The sequence below is a fragment of the Bos javanicus genome, chromosome 18 (assembly GCF_032452875.1).
Source record: "Bos javanicus breed banteng chromosome 18, ARS-OSU_banteng_1.0, whole genome shotgun sequence".
Classification (NCBI taxonomy): domain Eukaryota; kingdom Metazoa; phylum Chordata; class Mammalia; order Artiodactyla; family Bovidae; genus Bos; species Bos javanicus.
The window spans coordinates 56851971-56868438 of NC_083885.1; the positions used below are offsets into that span (position 1 = coordinate 56851971).

Below are 16468 nucleotides of genomic sequence, written 5' to 3' on the forward strand. Positions count from 1 at the left end.
TCAAAGCATCTCATCCTCTGTCGTCCCCCTCTCCTCTTGTAGGAGGAAACAGACAGAACAGGCTCTATCTTGAAAGCAGGACTCCATCTTGGGTCGGACTGTGGACTTTGAGCTATATGCCCAGTATCTATGGAAACGACATACCAACTGGAAAACCAGACCTCCTGGATGGAAGAACCCCAGGGCTCATACCTAGACTCTCCATTGCCTAAAAGAATACCCTAATTATCTGTGTAACCAAATAGAATCATAAATTCTATTATGCTTATTGGGGTATGACCACAGGCCTATTGATAATTGTCCACTGTTAACTACCTAGGCTTAAGGCATATGAATCACGGGTTAACTTTGATTGTATCTTTCTCTTCCTTTGTTCAGACTAGTTTCAGGGAATTTGGGGAGGTGGGTTTGGGCACTTACACTTAGGGTATATAAGGTTTTCACAAAAACTGGTTGGGGTCCTTGGCTAAGAGACTGCCTTGGGCCCGCCGGTGTAATAAACTGCACTTCACTATCTGCATCGTCTTTCTGCATGAGTTTGTTTCCTGGAACGTGTGGCTTCAACACTCCTGCCTTCAATCTTTCCCAGCATCAGGGTCTTTTCAAATGAGTCAGTCCTTCGAATCAGGTGGCCAAAGTATTGGAGTTTCAGCTTCAGCATCAGTCCTCCCAACGAATATTCAGGACTGATTTCCTTTAGGATTGGCTGGTTTGATCTCCTTGCAGCCCAAGTGACTCTCAAGAGTCTTCTCCAACACCACAAATATTAGTGACTCAGAAAATCGAGGTGCTACTGCTAAAAAGCAGAGAACCAATGCTTATCAAGCAGGAATAACCGACAGTTAAGGCAACGACCAGTTGAAGTGGAGAGAAGCAGAGACAGACTGAGAAAGACAAAAGAAGGGGAAAAGTCTGGGCTTCTCTCCCCTGCTGAGAGCTCGGCAGACACAAAGAGGAGATGCCCTGTGGGCACCTCTGTGGCTAAACTCCTTCACTCCCAGCCCCTCCCCCATCCACTGGAGGTACCATGGCAACCAGGCCCCCTGCTCACCTTTCCCTCCCCTATATAGAACCAAGTTTCTGTTTGAATCTCGCCTGTATCTAAGCAGTTCCTGCGTGAAACAGGGATGAGCGGAGGGCAAGTGGGAACAGAAAAGGGATGACAGAGGAGGGGAGGACAAGGGGCCCGACAGAGGCAGCTATGAGAGCAGAGAGATGGGGAAAGAGGGAAAAGGGAGACTGGGAGAGATGGGGAGAGAGGTAGGGAGACAGAGAAGGGGTGATAGGGTTAGAGAGAGCCAGAAAACAATGAAGACAGAGAGGGATGGGGGGATGGGGCGATGTTGGGGAAACTGATGGAGGAGACTGGGGAGATGGAACAAGGGAAGGGGAGAGATGTGGGGAGAAAGAGGGCAGAGAAAACGAGGGAAAGAGTAGAGGAGAGATGGGGAGAGCGACAGGGAGAAGTCAGGATAAAGAAATGGGGAAAGAGGGAGGAAGGGAGGGGGACAGAGACGTGGGGAGCAGATGAGGAAGACAGTGCGAGTGACAGGAGTGCGGAAAGAGGCTCGAGGAGACCGGGAGACGTTGAGGAAGAAAAAGGAAGCTGGGAAAGAAGGAACTGGGACACACAGCGGGTCCCAGAGATGAAAGGAAACCAGATGCCTATGTGGACGCAGCCGTCCACATTTTTCCCCCGGGGCTTCAAGAACAAGAGGGAGGAAGCAGCGGGGAGACAGAGCTGGGGCGGGTGGCCCAGTCAGAGCGCTTCTCCCCGTCCTCCTGAGACAACCCTCACCCGCCTTCCCAGGATGCAACAGGAGGTGGAGCCCCTGTGCTCCTCCGCCATGGGCAACCCCGGCATGCACAGGGACGCAGGTAACTCTCTGTGCGTTTGTACGCAAGCGTGGGGGTGGAGGGCCTTCATCCGAGCATTGTGTCACAGCCTGCCTTGCGGCGTGGCCGCGAGTGAGTTACTGGCCTTCCAAAGAGAGAGCTACCCCTAACATCTTGTGCCCACTAGGCAGTACCCTTTAAGACCGCAAACCGCCATTTCCCGTGAGCCTTTGCAGATCCCTGGCCAATGGTCTGGACCCGGAACTACATTTCCCATGAGTCTCTGGGGCCTTAACAAGTCTTCTGGAGGCCATGAGCCCCTAGAGACTCCCTGCCCTGGTCCCTCACACACTTTTTGTCTCCACCACCAGACTTAGCATCTTCTCCTGAAGCTACTCCTTCTCCCTGCTTCCCCCCTACCACCAACCCAATCCAGACCCCAGGCATTGTTCCGCCGACTCCCGTTCCCTCCCACTGCCATCAGTCCCTAACCCTGTCTTCGTTCTCATTCTCTCTGTCCCATACCCACATACCCAGGTCAGGGCTTGTCCTCTTCCAATGGACCCTTTCTCCACCTAACTCCCTGGCCTCCAGTTTCTTCCCTCCCCCTGGCCTCCAGTTTCTTCCCTCCCCATGGCCTCCAGTTTCTTCCCTCCCGCCCATCCCCTATGTAGCTCCAGAGAAAACTTTCTGACACCCAACACTAACCCTTTTTCTCCCTTACTCGCAGCTCTTCCATGTTCCCCATCACTCCCAGGATACGGCACCAGCCCCTCAATCCAGTGTTTGAGGCCCTATGTAGCCTGCGCCAGCTGTCAGGCTCATCTTCCAGGGCTGCCTATTTCCGCTCTACTTTAGCACAGCTCATTCATTCATTCATTTTCTCATTGAACATTTCTAAAGTAATATCTTAGTGACAATTCATTTGGCTAGCAGGTAATACAGAATTGGACTTAAGGCAGTATAAAGAATTCTTGTTGTTCAGTTGCTAAGTTGTGCCTGGCTCTTTGCGACCCCATGAACTGTAGCTCACCAGCCTCCTCTATCCGTGGGATTTCCCAGGCAAGGATACTGAAGTGGGTTCCCATTTCCTTCTCCAGGGGATCTTCCCAGCCCAGGGATCAAGCCCACGTCTCCTGCTTGGCAGGCAGATTCTTTACCACTGAGCGATGTGGAAAGCCCAGTATAAAGAATAGGAAAGACATTATCTCACTGTAAAAGAAGCCTATAGATGGAGCAGGGTTTGTGTTTGGGTGGATCAGCAGCTCAGTGAATGTTATTGAGAAGCTGATTTCTGTTTCCCTGCTTTTTAGTCTGGGATATATTTCTTTTGCACACTAGCTTGCATACCTCATGGTCACCAAATGGCTGCCAAAGTTCCAGGCATCACTTCCAAAGGTTTTAATCTTAAGAATTCCAAATAATCTCTCCTCACATCTCATTGGCCGGCACTAAGCACCCACTCAGTCTTGTCTCAATGCCTGGCAAAAAGAATGAAATTATTATAATTATTTTAGTCATTGGGTCTATGCATCAGGTGGGAGAAAGTTTTTAAAGAATTTATATCTAATCCTACTTCAGATTCCAATTAACCAGGATCTCTAGGAATGGGGCCCTAGCATCTATAGTTTTTAACTGCTTGCCAGGTAATTATGATGAGCAGTAGGGGTCGAAGGCATTGGTTTACACTGGATGAGATATTTCTGAGGATCCTGGGGATTGGTGAGCCTCACCTGGTTCCCTCCCCATCTCTCCCATGGGTGGGGAATGGACACTCCTCAAGTGAGGGATAAGGATGGAAATCATTGACAGGGTCTCCCTTCTGGGTGCTGGCTGTAAGCACCTACTCTGTGCCAGGTGCTAGGCTAGGCACAGTAAATGCTCTAGTGGCAGAATGGACAGTTTCTCTGTCCTCCAGTCTCTGTTAGTGCCTTTGAAAACCCCTTTTGTTTGGAGACACCCCCACCCCACATCATCTCTAACCTAGACTGAGGCACCCACCTGATAAGTATACTTTATGTATCAATTCAGTTCAGTCACTCAGTCATGTCTGATTCTTTGTGACCCCATGGACTGCAGCATGCCAGGCTTCCCTGTCCATCAGCAACACCCAGAGCTTTCGCAAACTCATGTTCATCGAGTTGGTGATGACATTCAACCATCTCATCCTCTGTCATCCCCTTCTGCCCCTGCCTTCAATCTTTCCTAGCATCAGGGCCTTTCCAAGGAGTTAGTTCTTTGCATCAGGTGGCCAAAGTATTGGAGTATCAGCTTCAGCATCAGTCCTTCCAATGAATATTCAGGGATGGTTTCCTTTAGGATTGACTTGGTTTGATCTCTTTGCAGTCCAAGGGACTCTCAAGCGTTTTCTCCCTGCTGTGCTAGTTTGCTTCAGTCATGTCCGACTCTTTGCCACCCCATGGACTGCAGCACACCAGGCTTCCCCGACCTTCATGATAGCCTAGAGTTTGCTCAAATTCATGTTTAGTCAGTTGGTAATGCCATCCAACCATCCCATCCTCTATCATCACCTTCTCCTCCTGCCTTCAATCTTTCCCAGTATAAGGGTCTTTTCCAAAGAGTCAGTTATTTGCATCAAGTGGCTAAAGGAGCTTCAGCTTCAGCATCAGTCCTTCCAATGAATAATTCAGGACTAATTTCCTTTAGGACTGATTGGTTGGATCTCCTTGCAGTTCAATGGACTCTCAAGAATCTTCTCCAACACCAACAGAACTCCAACAGTTCAAAAGCATCAAAACTTTATGTATAGCTCCAGAAAAATTTGAGTGGCATTGAGTTGACCAGTTGGCCCATTTTGTAGATCAATATTTGTTCATTTCAGTTTTTCTATTTTCTTTGTGGTATTTTGGAGCCAGTAACATTTTTAGCTTGTCAGGTTGCAAATTTTGGCTTAGGCCATTAGAAAGCCTGTGGGTCCCAAGTGGTTTGCCTGTAGTAGTGAATGAAATGATCCAGCCTGTTCTCATGCAAGGAAGGCAGACATGACACATGTTATCTCACAAATAATGAATAACCTACAATTGCAATAAGTACTCCTTAGCTTTGGGCCTGAAGAGAATTCTGGGAATATTCTCTTTTGCTTAAAGACCTTAGTCCTCCACCCACACACCCTGTGATGCCTCTGCATAAAATATCCCTTTCTTTGCAATTTCTTTCTTTCTTCTTCTTCTTCTTTTTTTTTTTTTTTAATGAGGAGGGTCTCTGCCATTTCTTTATTTGGCAAACTCCTCTTGTATCCCTTAAGTCTCATGGTAGACATCACCTCCTCCAAGGAGCCTTCCTTGATTGTGCCCAGACTGTCCACCTTTGACACCTCCACTGTAGCAAGTACTGCACTTTACAGTGACTGCTTTCCCCACCAGACCAAAAGCTCTTGGAGGGCAGGGTGGAGGTTTCATTAATCTCTTTGTCTGCATCATCCTTCAGAGCACACAGGAGGCCTTGGGGGTGTCTGTTGATGTTTGAATGTATTATGTTTACTCAATTATTCAATAAGTACTCATTTATAAATGTATACCTTTATTAAGTTATGCATATACATTGAAACAAATACATTAAAATCATGGTTGTAATTTAGGAATCTTTACTTCTAATGCCACATTTCATAAGAAACAGTTTTATTCACATTTTAAACATATCACTTTGATGTTGCTAGAGTCATTTTCCAAGTCATTTCACACACTTTTCCAGGGCATATAATTTTATTTCTATCCGTGATACGAATTTAAAAGATTTTTCTCTACTATGGAAAAATTCAAACATTCACAAAAATAGAGAAAATGTTTAGTAAATCCACACATTCCAATACCTAACTTCAATAACTATCAATATTTTGCTAATCTTGTTGCACCTAGGCACCCACACACACACTTTTTTGGGGGGACATTCAATAGGACAAATTTGTTTTAAAACAAGTTTTAGAAAACAGACCTACCATGCCATTAATTACAACCAGCAAAAATTCATAAATTTTTCTTGAATATCATCTCATCTAGTATATATTTGAATTTCCCTAATTATTAAAGGTCAGATCAGGAAGCAACAGTTAGAACTGGATATGGAACAACAGACTCGTTCCAAATAGGAAAAGGAGTACGTCAAGGCTGTATATTGTCACCCTGCTTATTTAACTTATATGCAGAGTACATCATGAGAAACACTGGGCTGGAAGAAGCACAAGCTGGAATCAAGATTACTGGGAGAAATATCAATAACCTCAGATATGCAGATGACACCACCCTTATGGCAGAAAGTGAAGAGAAACTAAAAAGCCTCTTGATGAAGGTGAAAGAGGAGAGTGAAAACGTTGGCTTAAAACTCCACATTCAGAAAGTGAAGATCATGGCATCTGGTCCCATCACTTTATGGGAAATAGATGGGGAAACAGCGGAAACAGTGTCAGATTTTATTTTTGGGGCTCCAAAATCACTGCAGATGGTGACTGCAGCCATGAAATTAAAAGACGCTTACTCCTTGGAAGAAAAGTTATGACCAACTTTGATAGCATATTGAAAAGCAGAGATATTACTTTGCCAACAAAGGTGCGTCTAGTCAAGGCTATGGTTTTTCCAGTGGTCATGTATGGATATGAGAGTTGGACTGTGAAGAAAGCTGAGCACCAAAGAATTGATGCTTTTGAACTGTGGTGTTGGAGAAGACTCTTGAGAGTCCCTTGGACTGCAAGGAGATCTAACCAGTCCATTCTGAAGGAGATCAGCCTTGGGATTTCTTTGGAAGGAATGATGCTAAAGCTGAAACTCCAGTACTTTGGCTACCTCATGCGAAGAGTTGACTCATTGGAAAAAACTCTGATGCTGGGAGGGATTGGGGGCAAGAGGAGAAGGGGACGACAGAGGATGAGATGGCTGGATGGCATCACTGACTCGATGGACGTGAGTTTGAGTGAACTCTGGGAGTTGGTGATGGACAGGGAGGCCTGGCATGCTTCGATTCATGGGGTTGCAACGACTGAGTGACTGAACTGAATTATTAAAAACTCTCATTTTTTACAGTTGGTTTGTTTTAATTAAGATCCAAACAAAGACAATATATTGCATTTGATGATTATATCCCTTCAGTCTTTATCCAATAAAGGTGCCTGGTTTGCTAGATGCCAAGAGCAGAAGACAAGCCCCTGACCTCATGTTGTTCACATTATAATTAGAGACTCATAGAAATAAATGTAAAAATGCAGCTGTGATGACAGCCAATACATGGTGTTATGCATTCGAGACAGGAACTCTTCACATGCTCAAGGAGATGTGATGAGCTAAGTGAGGGGGAAGAGAGCACCACGTGGATTTACAGCATGTGTTAAGGTCCTGTGGCAGGAGTGGGGCATGGAGAGTTCAAGTCCCAGAAAGGTGATGTTTCTGGAATGCAGCAAGTGAGGAGGTCGATGGTGTCTGATCAGGCTTGAGACATCAGCAGGGTCTGGTCCTATGTGGTCTTGGTCTTAATTTATCCCAAAGACAATGAGAAGTCCTGGGAGGGTTTTGAGGAAAGTGGAGGTGGTGATGTGGTCAGATCTACATTTCAAAATGGTATTCTGAAGCTTCCCTAGTGGCTCAATGGTAAAGAATCCATCTGCCAATGCAGGAGTCATGGGTTCGCTCCCCATGGGAGATCCCATGGGAAGATCCCACATGCCCTGGGACAACTAAGCCTGTGGGCCACAACTACTGAGGTTGTGTGCTGCAACTATTGAAGCCTGCATGCTAGAGCCCATGATCCACAACAAGAAAAGCCACTGCAGTGAGAAGCCTGCGCACCACAACTAGGAAGTAGCCCATGCCCTCTGCAACTAGAGAAAAACCCATGTAGCAATGAAGAGCCAGCACAGCTCAAAATAAATAATTATAAAACAAACCAAGAAACAGTAGCAAAAAATGCTATTCTGATGGGATGAATGAAGGAGAGAGACAGAGAGGTTGAGAAGTTAGGAAGCTGTTGTGTAGACAATAGTGGGATGAGAGGCAGCAGACTGGGGGATTGAGAACATGTTCTGGATCCAGATGGCTCAATTTTTATCATGATTCTATCGCTTGGGCTGTGTGACCTTGGGAAAGTCACTTAACTTCTCTGTGCTTCTCTGTGTGGTGGGGAAATGCCTAGATGAAACAAGATTGGCAAAATATTGATATTGATTGAAGCTAGGTATTGCAACATTTGGGTTCATTATACATCCTGATGTGAAGAACTGACTCATTTGAAAAGACCCTGATCCTGGGAATGATTGAAGGCAGGAGAAGGGGACGACAGGATGAGATGCTTAGATGGCATCTTTACTGACTCTATGAACATGAGTTTGAGCAAGCTCTGGGAGTTGATGATGGACAGGGAAGCCTGGCGTGCTGCACTCCATGGGGTCGCAAAGAGTTGGACACGACTGAGCGACTGAACTGAACTGAACTGATACATCATTTCTAGTTTAGTGTTAAACTACACTACCTCAGAAGTTGTTGTGAAGATTCAATGGAAAGAACTTTAAAAGGTGTTTGGCTTTGCAAAAGGGACTGTAAACATGTAGTTATTGTTACATGCATGGACTTGAGGAGATTACTACATTGGAAGGATGGAAGGGAGGCCAGGATAGCCAGACAGAAATGCAGAGAGCTCAGCAGAGGGACCATACGTGATGCAGGGCAGGTGGTTCTCAAAGGGGATCTGTTTAAAATGCAGATTCTCATCCCGTAGGTCTGGAGGGGACCCTGAGAGGCCCACCCAGACCACACATTGAGGAATGAGTCCCCATAGCAGGGAAGGACTTTATCCTGAAGGCAAGAGAAAGCCTCTGGAAATTTGTGAGCCTCTGAGAGGAAAAGATCACCCCAGTTGCCCTGCTAAAACAGATGGGAGGTGGGAAGACCAGGACCAGAGAGGGGGGCTTACTGTGGTACAAGCTGAGCCGTCTTGACAGCCTGACGCTAAAGACCGCCAGGAGTAGAGCTGGGACCCAGCTGTGTGCTGGAGACAGCCTGTCCCAGCTCACGAGATCTGAGTGGGGAAGTTTGCAAGCTGGTTGTTAAAACCACGAGTGAATGAGTGAAAGTAGCTCAGCGATATCTGACTCTTTGTGATCCCAGGGACTTTATAGTCCATGAAATTCTCTAGGCCAGAATACTGGAGTAGGTAGCCTTTCCCTTCTCCAGGGGATCTTCCCAACCCAGGGATCGAACCCATGTCTCCCGCATTGCAGGAAGATTCTTTACCAGTTGAGCCACAAGGGAAGCCCTGTTAAAACCATGGGTGCCATAACATTAGTCAGGGTGGGAGTACCCACACCATGAAAACTGGTGCCCGCTGAGAGAGAGAGAGAAAACACTTACCAGTACACCACACAGTCTACTGAATTGGAATAGAGGAGATGGTAACACATCAATGACTGAGTAAAATGTTGCTAGAGAAGACTTGGGGCTTCCCAGGTGGCACTAGTGGTAAAGAACCTGGCTGCCAATGCAGGAGACGCGAGACGTGGGTTTGATCCCTTGGTTGCGAAGATCCCCTGGCGGAAAGCCTGGCAACCCACTCCAGTATTCTTGCCTGGAGAATTCCGTGGGCAGAGGAGCCTGGCGGGCTATAGTCCATAGGGTCGCAAAGAGGAAGAGGAAATGGATTATGTGGGACAACCAGCAGTTGGCCATAAGAGAGACCAATTAGCTGACAAAGGGGTTGTGGAGAAGAGCTCAGATTTGAGAGCTGTTATCAAGCTCCAATCAGGAGGGCAGTTCTGAGGGTGTTGGAGAAACCACAGACCGGATTCAAATACTGCTGTGGTGAAGGAGCCAGGCTGGGATGACTGGAACAGGAAGCAGAAAGGGGCAGGTCCCTTCCTTTTCCTCCTGCCTTGCAGTCTCCCTCTTGCGCCCCCTTTAGGCAGAGTCTAAGGGGACCCCAAAAGTCAGAAGGGAAATGGGGTTAGTAGCGAGTCCCAGCTCTGGGGTATCCCACAGCTGGGTGGGGCAGGTGGAATCGGGCTGAGACACAACAGCCAAATAACTGGCAGAGGAGCTATCCTGGGAGTGGCATGGCCAGTCACTCGGTGATGCCATTTAAGCAGAATAAGGTGTGAGGAGTGCTCAGGGCAACCGATGTACTTGGGTTTTCCATCCCCAGGAGCGCTCCTTGTGGACCGAGAGACCCCAGAGGAGATGCAGGCACGGAGCCTGGGCAGATCTGTCAAATCCTCGTGAGTGGTCCTTGGCCCCGTGATTTCTGACCTCAGCTTCTCTAAGCGCGAGGGCATCGACCTCTGACCTTGGGAGGTCCCTGTCCGCTGGCTGTTTTCCCAGGAAACAGTATCTGCGTCAGGTTATTGCAGAATACGAGGCGCTGGACCGAGAGCTCCCGTGCATCCGGAAGTTTCCCATGCCGCCTGCCGCTCAGCCGCTTTGTCTGTGCATGGAGACCTCGGTGAGTGGCCCTCCCCAAGCCCGTTACCCCAGATCCCTGCTGGGGCGGTGGACAGGACTTGAATCCAAGCTCTGCAGCTTAGCAGCTGAGGGCCTGGCACCAGGATAAGTGGCTGAAAATAAATTGTGAATTTGTCAAAGGGGCCATCGTTGAGAGAGGCGGAGAGAAGGGAGACAGAGGACAGGGGGAATCCTGCTAACCCGTCTACTAGGAAAATCTGTAAAATGGACAGATAGTGCAGAAATTCATTTTAAAAAAGCTTAGGTGTTTGACAGATTCAGCGAAGTGGTTACGCCGTGTATGGTTTCTGTGGCCATTCCTGCTTCAGCAGAGGTAGCTATTAAGGTGTCACCCTTTAATTTGAGAATTAAATGAGGCTTGCCAGGCACAAGCCTTCGAGTGTTCCCTCAGCTGATCTGTGTCACTTTACCCTGACGTAGGGATCACCGTTCTTGTTGACAAGGCCAATCCACACTCCATTGCTTCTCTTCTTTGTGTCTTTGAACATGAAACAACCCCATCCCCACCTCTGCCACTCAACATATACACCCAAGGCTTGCTTTCCTGGAGGTGACCAATTTCTTGATTTCATTGTAGCTTCTTGGCAATTTTATATATGACATATGGTATCACCCTCCACACGGTAATCTGAGACTGAAACGTTAGTGATCAATGTGTTTTCTGAATGTTAAATAGATTGACAAGATGTCAAACCCTCCCCTACGATCCCTATTTATTGACAAAGTAACAGTCCTTAAAATGCTAATGTGACTATAAAAGGAAAAATGTACAGCTTAAATCCTTGCGGAAATCTTCAAGGGCTGCCAAAACCTCACCATCCAACGCAGGTTGCTGGAAAAGTTTTCAATAGATAGGCAAAGTTGGCCAACTGGTGAATCATTTAGCCGACTGTTCATTGACTTTTGGCAAATCGGCTTGGTGAGGATTGATTTTGTTTTTCTGAGAATGACCTAGAATGGCAGCAGATGCTTTTCTACCTGAAAAATTCCTTTCCTCCTCGCTCTGGCAGGTTCTGCAGGTGGGGTCTAGGGTGGGGACTTTTGCACCTGAACTTAACTCGGGTGTCCCCGACATCCCCAGCCTGAAGAGGACCTTACCCACGTGGAGGTGCTGGAGGCCCTGGAAGCCGAGTTCCCCGGGGCCATGGAGAGTGGGCGCGTGAGCAGCATCCGCTTTGAGAACATGAACGTCATCTGTGGGACTGCTGGACGCCGGGACCGGTGAGTCCTTGGCGCGGGTGAAGGGCCTGGAGTGATAGGCCCGCCGTGAACACGATGAGGGGGCGGAGCCAGGAGTGAGGGCGGAGAGAGGCGGGGCGGGGACTTTGGGTGGGCGTGGCCGGGAGCTAACGGAAGGTGTGGGCCAATAGGAAGCGCAGTGAGGGGCGGGGTGGGGAAGGGACAGTTAGTGAGAGGGCGGGGCCGGGAGTGAGGGCTGAGAGAGGCGGGGCGGGGCGGAGACCTTGGGTGGGCGTGGCCAGGAGGTGCGGGCCAACAGGAAGCGCATCAAGGGGCGGGGCAGGGAGGGGACTGATAGTGAGGGGGCGGGGCCTGGAGCGCCCAGAGAAGGTTGTGGTAGCTAGAAGGACCCCTACCTGGCTGAAAGGCGGCGCTAGCGGTAAAGAACCCGCCTGCAAATGCAGAAGTAAGAGACACGGGTTCCATCCCTGGGTGGGGAAGGTCCTTTGAAGGAGGGCATGGCAACGCACTCCAGTATTCTTGCCTGGAGAATCTCATGGACAGAGGAGCCTGGCGGGCTAGAGGAACGTGATGGGCTACGGTCCATAAGGGAGCAGAGTCGGTCACGACTGAAACGACTTTGTATGCACCCACACGGGAGCCTAGAAGGGGCGAAGCCGAGAGTGGGTGCGGTGGGGGAGCAGGGCCAGGTGAGATCGGAAAAGAAGGCGGGATCTGGAGAGAGGAGCCAGACTTTCAGTGACCCAGGTGGTGACGGGGATGCTCAAGACCGAGGAGTGGGGTCGGAACACGAGACAGCAGCTATGAGCCTGAGCACCTTGCAGGGCGGGGTCAGAGTGATCCCGTGGGTCTAGACTGTCTGGTGGCGGGTGGGACCAGGCCTGAGAGCAGCACTGAAGGGGCGAGGCAGCCAGTGCAGTGGCGGTTTAGAAATATGGAGCCTCGACAGAACCAGGCTCAGGGAAGACAGAGCCTAGACTGACCCCCCTGAGGGTCGAAGAACAGATTGACCCCGACGAGAGTGCAGGCCTGGCGAGTTTAGGGACGCAGCGACAGGTTGAGGGACGAGTCGGTAAACGAACTCAGGGATCAGGCAAGGACTCTCCAGCAACCAGGGGCGGGGCTGGGGCCGCTAGCGATTCCCCCTCCGTCTCCGCCCCGCTCCTCTCCCTCTGGCCTTTTCCCCTCGCAGGTGGCTCATCATGGTCACGGACTTCCAGACTCGCTCGCGCCTGCTGCGCTCGGGGCTTCGACTCCGTGGGAACCTGCATCCTCTCGTGCGCCACGACGAACTGCTCCTGAGCGATTACCGCCTGCACCTGCGCCGTTCCCTGGTCCGACGGCGCATGCTCGAGGCTCTGGGGGCGGAGCCGACCGAGGAAGACTGACATTTAGGGGGGCGGGCCCCGGCTGCGCTTGCGCACCGCCCCTCTGGCTCGGGATAACCACCGGGAACCTCAGAGGAAAAGGGGAGTTGCCTCCCCAGGAAGGAGGCGGGGTCGGCTCGAGGGGGTGGATACTGTGAGTTTAATTATAAAGAATGACCTGGTACAAAAGCCATTTCTCTCTGCAAAATCTTGGTGGGGAGTCAGGGGGAGGGTGGTGATGGGGGGTAGGGACGAACCCCCATGATATAATTCCGCCTCCCTTGTCTTCCCCTAGTCCCTGCGAATGGACGCCTGGGTCGCAATCCCTTGAGGGGTGAATTCCGAGGCTCGTGAGAGGGAAGACCCGGGCGCCGTGGATTTGAACGCGTGCGATCCCTGTCCCAGCGAGAACCAGACGTCCTCATCAGCCCCCCTCCTCTTCCTCCTCCTACCCCCCCTTGGAAGACAATTCTCGGGCTTTATTTCAGGTTTTTTTTTTTTTCTGGATTTTTTTTTGTGTGTTCTAGGTTTTTTGTTTTTTTTTTTTGTATTTTGTTATTGTTCCTCTTTTTGCTTTGTCGCTTCTCTCCACCCCGCGCTGCCCCCATCCAGTACCTTCCCCCTCCCCAGCCCAACCTCTCCTACCCCCCTCCCCACCCCCCACACCCTCCCCAACCCCGCGGCACCCATCCAGAATGAACAAGCCCTTGATAGACGAGCGCCGCGCAGGCCCCCTGCGGACGGGGGGCATCCGACAAGGGGGAGGGGGCGGGTAGGGGCCCAGCGCGACCTCCGCCCCCCTCCTCGCCACCCCTCCCCCCTCCCACGACCCTCCCACAAGGTTCCCCGCAGATCCCTGACGTGGTAAGGGGGGAGGGTTGCAAGCACCCTCCCCCCAAGGACGGAGCGCCCCCCCCTCGGGGGTAGGGGGCAGCAGAGGGGGAATGGGCTTGGGGGAAGGAGGGGGAGCTCCCTTCTTTGGCAGCTGAACATGGTGGGGATCAGGGGCGATGCCCTCCCCTTTTTGCCCACAGTAGGGGAGGGGGCTTTCCAGGGGAAGGGGGTGGCTTAGAATTTCCAAGCCCTAGGAATAGAGGGACAGGGAAGCGTGCAGGGAGGAACAGCCATGCTGGAGGGAGGAGTTTCTGGGAGAGACGGAAAGTTCAGGAGATGGGGGGAGGTGGTGTCGTCGTGCAAAATGGATGGACCGGAAGTCGGAGGAGGGAGGAGCTGAGAGGGCAAAGGCTGGGGCAGGGAGAGGAGGAAGCGAGGAAGCAAAGTGGGCAAGAACTGAGAGTGCACAGGATCTTCTCTTGCCAGAAAAAGTGTACAGAGCGAAGAGAATAGGCAGAGTGCAAATGATCATAAGAGCTGATCTTTGGGGGCAGGGAAAAAAAACTGCCAGGAAAAGAAACAATAATACAGTCCCAAGAGCGTGTGGAATGAGTGTGCAAAAGGAAAGAGGCTGCAGAGTTCTCCAAGAGAGATGGAAAAAGTTACCCAAGAACAACCAGAAATTCAAGCATGAGCGTGCAAGGCAGGGCTGCGGGGTGCAAGAGCCTAGTTAAGGACGAAAAGACGGCTTCAAGAGAGCAGGGAAAGTGCTGGGGAGGATGCGTGTGCAAGAGCGGGCGTGCAAGAAGCTTCATCAAAGAGTTGACAGTGGAGATGGACAAGGATCTGGGAAAACGACGGGGCGAGGGAGTGGGGAAGCCTGGCAGAGGAGAAGATACGGTTCCTGGGAGGCGAGGGTACAAGCAACAGTGGGGGAGGGGGGAGGGGCAAGGAGGTGGCGTGGGAGTGTCACTGTGAGACGGAGGGATGGGTAGAGTGAGAATGTGGGGGTGCAGGATTAAGAGGAGAGGGTGCTTCAGGAGAACGGAGGCGCGAGTCTAGGGGGAGGCGCACGGTCTGAGAGAGGGCGAGGGAAAGGGTGTCCCAAGTGTGTCTGCAGCAAGGGCCCAGAGATTCTTCAGGAGAAAGGGGTGGGGGAGGGGAGGGCGCCCGTGGGAAGAGTCTGAGACCAAGGGGCTGTGGAGCGTGGGGAGACAGACGCCGTGGTGTGCCAGGGAAGCGGAGCGTGAGGCGGAAGCAAAGGCAGGCGGAGGAAGCCAAGGCGGAGCGCGCAAGACAGCCAGAGGGCGCATTTGTGCAAAATTGTAGCCCAGGAAGGGGAGAGAGGTGAGCAGGCGTGCAAAGGAGCGTGCAAGAGCCTGGGGGGGCGGGGGCTGCTGTGTGTGCTGGGGAGAAGGGAGGGTGGGGAGAGCCAGGGGCCTGGAGATGGAGGGAAGGGTGGTTAGAGGGGCGGCAGATGGTGGAATCTGAGGGCGTCCCCTTCCTCTGCGGCCTGGGGTACGACCCCCAACCGGTCAGGCTCAGGGCTGACCCTCTATGGCTCTGTCTGTCCCCCGCTCCCCAAAATCGACCCTTCCCTCCTTCTCCATTCCCCCGTCTGTGATTTCCTCCAGCGCCCCTCCGCTCCCCCCACCCCTTCACACACACACACAGTCTTGTGTCAGCTGCCCCCTCCTGTGAGGTGCAAATGTCTGGCCGGGATCAGGCCACCTGGTGACCTCCGGCCTTGGGAGACAAGGGTCGGGGCGAAGTTCTAGCAGAGTCCCTGGCCCGGGGAGAGAAGGACGGTTAGGTTGGGGGGGGGGGGGACGGACAGAGGTCAAGAGGCCAGTAGGCTCAAGGGTTCTGTGGACGGGCTGGTCCGTCCAGGCCAGCCATCACCTCTCCAGGAAAAACTTGAGAGCCCGGTCGATGTTCATGCGGTGTCCCACCCTGGTCACCCCCAAATCGACGTAGTCCTCCTTGGTCAAGGCGGGAAGGTGGGAGCCATCGATCTCATGGTCCAGGAACCGGGCCCGGTGTTCGGCCAAGCCCAGCCACTCTAGCCAGTCAGCCACATCGAACTTGGTCCAGAAGCCCAGAGGTTTAGCGCCGAACGGCTTGTCCGGGGGCAGGGAAAGCAGGCGGGTTGGTGAGAGGGAGCGGGAGGCCCCTGACAAGGCCCCGCCAAGACCCCCGGATATCCCGGGGTGCGGCGGTACAAAGACGGGGGCAAAGGGGTCGGCCGAGCCCCCTGCCCCTCCGGTGGGGGAGCCTCGGATGTCAAAGAGGCCCGGGTAGAGGGGTCCGGAAGGCAGGATGGGTAGGGACGAGGGCCGGGGCGCAGGGCTGACCTTGTGCTCCGAGGCGGGCAGCAATGAGGGGCTGGGGGCCCGGCGGAGCAAAGGTGGGCGCATCTCGAACTCCACGCCCTGGAGGTGGCGGGCGGACGTGGAGGAGGAGGAAGCCGATGGGGAGGTGGCCCCCGGGGCTGCAGCGGCTGAAGGGGACACCGCGGTTCCCGTGGGGAGTGGCGGCAGAGGTGGTTTGGACCAGTTCTGAAACAGGCTGCTCACGGGTTTGGAGAGGAGCGAGGACTGGGAGTCTTCGGAGAGTCTGGAATGTGATACGGGGGCGGGGGTGGAAGAGAAGGGTGGGGGGTGGGGGGCAAGGGCGGGGCAAGAAAGAGGCAGAGGTCAAGATATAGGGAGAGAGGAAGAGAGACAGGGCGGTGGGTAGAGAGATGGGAAGAGATGGAAGGGGCGAGCGAGGGGGTAA

General features: G+C 51.9%; 2 protein-coding genes across 6 annotated transcripts in view; one reads left to right on the plus strand and one right to left on the minus strand.

The window, feature by feature from the left end:
- The first annotated feature begins 1033 nt into the window (after positions 1 to 1033).
- Positions 1034 to 13045, plus strand: C18H19orf81 (chromosome 18 C19orf81 homolog). 2 transcript variants are annotated; one of them, XM_061386166.1, is made up of 6 exons: positions 1034 to 1138; positions 1811 to 1878; positions 9973 to 10045; positions 10149 to 10269; positions 11371 to 11510; positions 12682 to 13045. In XM_061386166.1, exons 1-6 carry the CDS (start codon positions 1128 to 1130, stop codon positions 12875 to 12877), a joined length of 609 nt encoding a protein of 202 aa, XP_061242150.1. In that variant the 5' UTR covers positions 1034 to 1127; the 3' UTR covers positions 12878 to 13045. The 2 variants fall into 2 exon arrangements, with proteins under 2 accessions (XP_061242150.1, XP_061242149.1); XM_061386165.1 differs by having other exon boundaries at positions 1035 to 1878.
- The window catches only part of SHANK1 (SH3 and multiple ankyrin repeat domains 1), a 51322-nt gene continuing 47847 nt past the window's right edge, over positions 12994 to 16468 (minus strand). For 3 of the 4 annotated variants that reach the window (XM_061386105.1, XM_061386107.1, XM_061386106.1), the window contains one exon: positions 12994 to 16306. In XM_061386105.1, coding sequence (XP_061242089.1) covers positions 15589 to 16306 — 718 coding nt within the window. In that variant the 3' untranslated portion in view covers positions 12994 to 15588. The remainder of the gene's footprint in view (positions 16307 to 16468) is intronic. The other variant, XR_009730575.1, reaches the window with a different exon arrangement.

Coding starts and splice junctions, on each gene's coding strand:
- C18H19orf81 (XM_061386165.1), top strand. CDS start 1,341: ATGTTGGGGAAACTGATGGAGGAGACTGGGGAGATGGAACAAGGGAAG. Junction 1,879..9,972: donor CGGCATGCACAGGGACGCAG/GTAACTCTCTGT, acceptor TTCCATCCCCAG/GAGCGCTCCTTGTGGACCGA. Junction 10,270..11,370: donor GTCTGTGCATGGAGACCTCG/GTGAGTGGCCCT, acceptor CGACATCCCCAG/CCTGAAGAGGACCTTACCCA.